The sequence below is a fragment of the Limulus polyphemus genome, unplaced genomic scaffold (assembly GCF_000517525.1).
Source record: "Limulus polyphemus unplaced genomic scaffold, Limulus_polyphemus-2.1.2 Scaffold2843, whole genome shotgun sequence".
NCBI classification, from domain to species: domain Eukaryota; kingdom Metazoa; phylum Arthropoda; class Merostomata; order Xiphosura; family Limulidae; genus Limulus; species Limulus polyphemus.
The window spans coordinates 22,606-30,113 of NW_013668453.1; the positions used below are offsets into that span (position 1 = coordinate 22,606).

At 32.6% G+C, this 7,508-nt stretch overlaps 1 protein-coding gene and 1 long non-coding RNA gene across 2 annotated transcripts in view; one reads left to right on the forward strand and one right to left on the reverse strand.

Annotated features, from left to right (window-relative positions):
• The window catches only part of LOC111087919, a 15,127-nt gene that overhangs the window by 2,131 nt on the left and 5,488 nt on the right, over positions 1-7,508 (forward strand). The gene's annotated exons all lie outside the window — the stretch shown is intronic.
• The window catches only part of LOC106468033 (probable pyruvate dehydrogenase E1 component subunit alpha, mitochondrial), a 21,564-nt gene continuing 14,216 nt past the window's right edge, over positions 161-7,508 (reverse strand). The window contains 4 exon segments of the mRNA XM_013928431.2: positions 161-572; positions 3,516-3,624; positions 5,584-5,723; positions 6,944-7,192. Coding sequence (XP_013783885.1) covers positions 384-572; positions 3,516-3,624; positions 5,584-5,723; positions 6,944-7,192 — 687 coding nt within the window. The 3' untranslated portion in view covers positions 161-383.

Consider the following 7,508-nt stretch of genomic DNA (forward strand, 5'->3'; position numbering starts at 1 on the left):
GTACTGTATATATATATATATATATATATAATTTTTTGAAAGACAGAGACAAAAAGCAGGGTAGAAAATTGAATTTATATTAACTTATTCCTGTATTCTCGATTATGAAAATACATTATGGTTTATTTAAAATCAAATTTTTTGGTAAAACAAAAAGACATTTTCACCATAAAAACAAACTGTTTTAGTTTGTTCTATTTATAATGTATCATAAAATATGTTAGGGTACTTGATTTACATTGATTATTATACTATTTCAAACTTTGTGCTCTGCAAACAACAATTCAACCGAAAATATGAACTAAGCTTGAAAATCTCCGTAGCAGATGTTAAAATAAGGAAGTCCTTCAATAGCAGAGTCGAATATCGCAGATCTAGGTGGACTAGTGCAAGTTAGCTGGAGTCGAGATCCTCTGATGCTTGTGTACGGTGAAGGGAGTAATACCTCTAATGTTGTTATTGATTGGTTCGACATAAACATCGGCAAACAGTTCTTCAAGAGGAATTTCCTTTGACGATTTTGCGACTTCTACGGCCTTATCGATTTCTTTTTTCATGTTCTGTTCCATTTCCTGAGGATGAGAAAAGTTTCGTAAATACTGGGTTTCAATAATTGTAAATAAAGCTTATTTTCTTTCTAATGGACAACTGGATTTCGAAAAGTTCCTATAAGTAATTTACTGCAGTATAATCAAGTTTTAAACTCATTAAATAGTCAGTTTTGTTCTACTCATAAAAAAAAAACAACAAGAGTATAGTGAATAATGTTTCTTCTTTAACCTTACAAATACTCTTCACACATCCTAAAGCAGATATGGGGTCTCGAGATCAAATTACAAGGTATCGACACCATTTCTACAAAGTTGCAAGTAACTTCAAACGTTGATTTTGTTTGTGAAATCGGTCTTATGGCAACATGATTTATCTCACGGCTTGTGTTCTGGAGCTGAACTACAGTTTTGTTTGGTTGGAAGATGGCCATCTGGGATATGAAGAAGTGAAATATGGCTTAAGGAATAGTATCATTGATGCTGAACCAATTTAAAGGATGGCCAGCAGCAGTGTTATATTACAAACTCATCCAGATGACGACACCCAGCTTTCACCGAAAAGTGTTGTTATTTTTTGCATCATACGGAAAACATTAACAACAATATCAAGGACCTTGGCCTACAACAATCGTTTTATTGTTTTATCGGCTTTCGAAATGCAAAGTTTATTATTCTTATGCAAACAAATACCAAAATTAATAAAAAATAGTGATAATGGTTTAAATTGCATGACATAAATAAATATTTACTTGACATGCTGTTAGTTACTGAGTATCACAATTAATTAATCATTATTCGTAATTAACACTTAACAATAATTAAATCCATATCAATAAGAATAAAACACCCATCCTTAGCAAATGTTTGCTGTGCATTAATCTGTAGCCATCCGTTAATGTTTAAATTACCTTTTGTTATATACTAAATTATCCAAACAGAAATATGGCCATCCTTATCAAGAAATCTATTTAATTCTTGCTAAGTATTAACTGAATATCAATTAGAAACATAAAAATGAATAAAAACCCTATAACCGGAGCACTTTCTAAAGGTGGACCTTTCTTCTTCAGTTTGCCCCTTTCGATAGCCCTCGGGTTATAGGGTGTTTTTATTCATTTCTATCAAGACTTCTTGAACCTAAGTGTTTTTCTACCATCATGAATTAGAAACATAATCCCTTGTCAGTTACATTTAAGTTACATAAATTACTTAATCCTCGTTAAAATTGGTTTTAATTTTCGTCAAATGTCAGTCGAATATGTCACACAATTTAATTGTTCAACATTTCTTTGCGGTGTGTATTCCAAAGTGGATTGACTGAAACTGTAATAAATTTAACCAAAGTTTTACAATTCTTTTGTTGAGCAATGTATGCCAACTGATAGATATCTTATTATAATGGGGCTTGCAATCTATGCGTCCAAAACTCTGATCTTGGAAACTACCACACCGATCATCACCAGTCATAACTAGACAGCACTTTTATAGCTGAGCAATAAATATTACAAACAAAAAGGAATAAGTTACAGATTTAACCAATAAAAATTACGAAAAAAGCAGTAAGTTTCAAATATAAAACAACCTTAATAAATAATTATTCGTTTTTCTTTAGCAAAAATCTCATGAGTATTGCAACAGAAAAGTCAGGCACTTTTATTGATAACTGCATCTACAAAGAAATACTTCAATAAAATCTACTCTGTGATGACAGCTCAGTTGTAAACTAAAATTTCAATAAAATCCTTTTTCTCATGGATGGTGTAAATTGTTGTAGAACTGTCAGACAGTTCCAGAAAAAGCTGCAGGTCCAATAGCCTTCTGCAGGAACTAGCAGTTATACCTGCCCGAAAGGCAGGTATTTCTGCTAGTATTTATAACACCAGTATGAAAGGCTTTAATTGGATATTTGTAGACAACAAGTCTTGCATGTAAAGTATTGACTACACAGTGCAAGTCTGATACGATCAAGCTTTTTTTAAATATTGGCCTTGGGTCAGGTTTCGATCCTGGAAAGCCTATAAGTCTCAGTCTTGGTTTCAGCATGTGACACACGAAACTATGTAATGACAAGGTACTCACTTTGAGACCAAGGTTTGAAGACTGCTTGAATGGGTAACGAAAAAACTATTACAAGTTTATCATCATAACAAAACCTTGTAATAAAGCAGTCTTCAAACTTTACAAGGAACTATTGTTTGTCTTCTTGAAAAAATACACTCAAATCAGCCTGTATTCACGGGTTTATTCTAAGGTTGAACCACAACATGATCCTACTACCCTACTGTATTCACGGGTTTACTCTAAGGTTGAACCACAACATGATCCTACTGTATTCACAGGTTTACACTAAGGTTGAACCACAACATGATCCGTCCTACTACCCTACTGTATTCATGGGTTTATTCTAAGGTTGAACCACAACATGATCCTACTACCCTACTGTATTCACGGGTTTATTCTAAGGTTGAACCACAACATGATTCTACTACCCTACTGTATTCACGGGTTTATTCTAAGGTTGAACCACAACATGATCCGTCCTACTACCCTACTGTATTCACGGGTTTACACTAAGGTTGAACCACAACATGATTCTACTACCCTACTGTATTCACAGGTTTACACTAAGGTTGAACCACAACATGATCCGTCCTACTACCCTACTGTATTCACGGGTTTACACTAAGGTTGAACCACAACATGATCCTACTACCCTGCTGTATTCACGGGTTTATTCTAAGGTTGAACCACAACATGATCCATCCTACTACCCTACTGTATTCACGGGTTTATTCTAAGGTTGAACCACAACATGATCCTACTACCCTACTGTATTCACAGGTTTACTCTAAGGTTGAACCACAACGTGATCCTACTGTATTCACAGATTTACACTTTTAATCTCAAATAACACAAACCTACATGATAAATTCCCTATAACAAGACAATTAATGACCATATTACCTTGAGTTCATCATTTGTTACAAGTCCAGATGTAATAATCTTGTCCTTGAAGGAGGTAATTGGATCTCGAGTGTGACGTACTTCTTGGATTTCTTCTCTCGTACGATAGCTATACACACACACACACACACATGTATTACCCAAATTGTGAATTCTGTTTTGATAAAATATGATTTAAACTGATAATATTCTTGTCAAAGTTATCTAATGACTGTAACAAAATACATGCATACATATTTAAGTTGATTCTTTGCCTTCAACATAATTAAGAAAAAAAAGTAAGTTTCATTAACCATCCCTTAACGAGGACAACAAAATATACTTTCTGAACAAATTAAGTCTTTAATATGAAAGTTCTACCATAGGTCAAACTTAATATCACTTTCAAACTGTTCTTTTGGGTTAAAAACATAGGATTGTCGACCTCTCTCTCTCTCTTGGATCGTCTATAAATACACCTGGTGATTGCCAGACTACCGAGAAAACTAACAGCATTTTTCTGTCCAAATCCAAGAACACGTTTTGATAAAATGATCTCCTAATTAATAACATTATAAATAGAATGTTTGTTTTAAAAAAATTATTAATTTTATTTCCTCTCCATTGTTGATACTGTAATTAATTTTGTATCATCTCATCCTGCGATCATAGCACTAAGAAATAAGTGGCCTTTTTTTTCTATTGTCCCCTGGATAATTGTATAAATACCTCTTACTCTTCTTCTCACTACAAGGTTTTAACATAAATTTTAAGTGACATAGTAATATATTTATTTGAAAGAGTATTTCAGTTTTCTAAGTTCTTTCCTCTTGGAGTTAGGCGGTCACAGACACACCCTTTTATTATTGTAGATTGACTTGTTACTTTACATAATTATTCTCAGTATGGAATAGGCTTCACTGATTTATACGTTTACTTTACAGTTCTGAGTTCCAGAGTTAGCTATCTTTTGGTAAGAAGCTATTAACACTTATAGGTAGATCTAGATTAACGTTTACTAATAACTGCATCATTTTTAGTATGAAATGTTCTTTTTAAAATATTTTATTTGTTTGTTTGAGAATAATCACTACGATGTTACTTAAATATTAAGGCCATAAATACATTAATCCTGAAATACTCATATCTTACAGCGTATCTCAGTCGAGAATAAGCCTAACGCAAAAATACTACTATGATTAACTGAGAAATGTTTTTCACATTAATAACACAGGTCTGCGATGGTTTTATTGTCATGAAACTTACACATGTTCTACAGCAATTCCTGTACGTTGAATCCAAAAATGACATCCATTTTTCTCCATCACATACAAATTTTTCACGAAACGTTATAACGTAATACATAAAAGAAAGACCACAACACGTAGTTTTGAGACTAAAAGACATAGATTTCACAAAACAAATCAGGATAAATGAGGATGCATATTCATTTGACATCAGTGTTCTTCCCTTTTCTTCAGCTTGTTTGTATTTTTGTTAACAAACATAATAATAAAAAAATATTCATTGTGGTAAACGAAATAATAATTTGATCTAAGTAAGAATTTTTACTTCTACCCGATTTGTAAAAAATCCTTACGTGAATATTATTTTCAAAATCCACGTAGCTGAATTATGGAAAATCCGTTATTAAAACCAAAACAACTTTTATGAAGTTTAAATTAACAGGCCTGTGTTATTATTGCTAAACTGAAAGAAATAAAGTCAGAGTATTCTCACAGTGAAGAGGTCATAAAGGTGGGCTCAAGATGGTACAGAAATATAAGTTTAATACCAGTTTTCCATATTTTTATAGCTTGAAAATAAGCTGTGTAGAACTGTACTATAATAGCTATTAAATCTATATTTCTTGTATGCCTGTAAGTCAATGGAAAAGTACAAGTTTTCAGGTTTATGAAAGTGGTTCAAAGTCCTAACGGTTCAAAGTCCTAATAAGTTTGAGAACCCCCAATTTCAAGCAACCATTTATTTAATCTTTAAGTTGTGATTTGGTAGATATACAAATGTTTAGGATGTATATTTCACCATTCACATATACGATTTTTTTGTATTAAAATGACCTACTCACCTCGTGCCAGGGTCACTCATACTGTGGCCATGATACCGATAAGTGGCAGTTTCCATCACCACGGGACCTTTTCCCGCACGACACAACTCGGTAGCAAATCTTGTTGCCTCTCGGACAGCTAGAACATCCATTCCGTCAACCTACAGGGTGAATGTACAAAATCTGATAGCTTAGTTGCTCCTTGTGTCCCTGCAATAAATTACTTCGAAGGACAAATCTCTTAAATGGACTTATCTATTTAATTTAGAACTCAAATTTGAAAAACTTCGGCAAATAATATCACCCTTTTTGTATTGTAAGTAAAAAGATATATTTCTAAAGTACTACTTAATTTGAAACAGTGTTAACAATTAGCACAAACGCCCTAAAATTAAAGTTTCATGTTTATGAATTTACACATTTTTAGACATCTCAATATTTACCAATGACAATACTACATTTGGTTCCACAATAACTGAAAAAAAAAAATTACATTTTAACGTATGCTGATCAATACTCAAATGCACACAATTTTTTGCTTCATTTCCCAAAATCATTTGTTTTTATTCATTGCACTTTGACTTAGGTCCCGATCGTGTGTTTCTAAAATAAAATAAAAAATTCTTAAAGAAGCTTAACTCCTGTAAACTTTTTATTTAACAAAAAATAATAATACAGAACATTTCCATGGAATGTCACTACTAAAATTATAATTCCTGTGCTCGTAATTGTTTTCACACGTGTTGATTATTAATAAAATTATAATTCCCGTGCTCGTAATTGTTTTCACATGTTGAATACTAATATAATTATAATTCTCGTGCTCATAATTGTTTTCACACATGTTGAATACTAATAAAATAATAATTCCCGTGCTCGTAATTGTTTTCACACATGCTGAATACTAATAAAATTATAATTCCCGTGCTTTTAATTGTTTTCACACATGCTGAATACTAATAAAATTATAATTCCCGTGCTCGTAATTGTTTTCACACATGTTGAATACTAATAAAATTATAATTCCCGTGCTCGTAATTGTTTTCACACATGTTGAATACTAATAAAATTATAATTCCCGTGCTCGTAATTGTTTTCACACATGTTGAATACTAATAAAGTTATAATTCCCGTGCTCGTAATTGTTTTCACATGTTGATTCCATCTAGAAATTCATTCTCCTTTTTCCTGCATTGTAATGAACGCTTTTAAACTTTTGCTATGATACAACAGCTCATCAGGCACAGACAACTGAAGGTTGACTAACTGAAGTTAGGGTTACCAAAAATAACCAGATTGCATTACAAACTTTAGAACGTTTTATTTCTACAAATATTGATGATGTTAATAGAGATGACTAGCTTGCACTGCACAAACTCACCCAAATACCAGGAATGAAATCGCCTCGTGTGTAGTAATCAGTACTGGCAGAAGCCCGGTCTGAACTTGTCCCCATTCCAAATCCATTGTTTTCACAAACAAAGATAACAGGGAGCTCCCATAGCTTAGCTATGTTATAGGTTTCAAACACTTGGCCCTGATTGGCTGCTCCATCTCCATACAACGTCACACAGATGTCATCCTTACCTTGATATTTCAAGGCGAAACTGATACCAGCTCCTAAAGGAACCTTTGGTTCAAATAAAAAAAGGTATACATGTATGAGTTAAGGGACTAAGAATTCATTATATTCAGAATTTTGTGAAAAATATTTAAAAGCAAAATACTCAGTGCATTTTAACAGGTCTAAATAAAGAAAATAATTTCAAAACAAAAAAGAAACTTAAAGGTTGAATAAAGTTGTTTCGTTTTCCTTGGTAAGCTCACACAGCTACAACTCCACCTGCACAATAAAAATTCTACTGGTATCCTCGTAATAGACAACTTTGCACACATATCATCAAAAAGTTTGTTTGTTTGTTATGAATTTCGTGCAAAGCTATAAG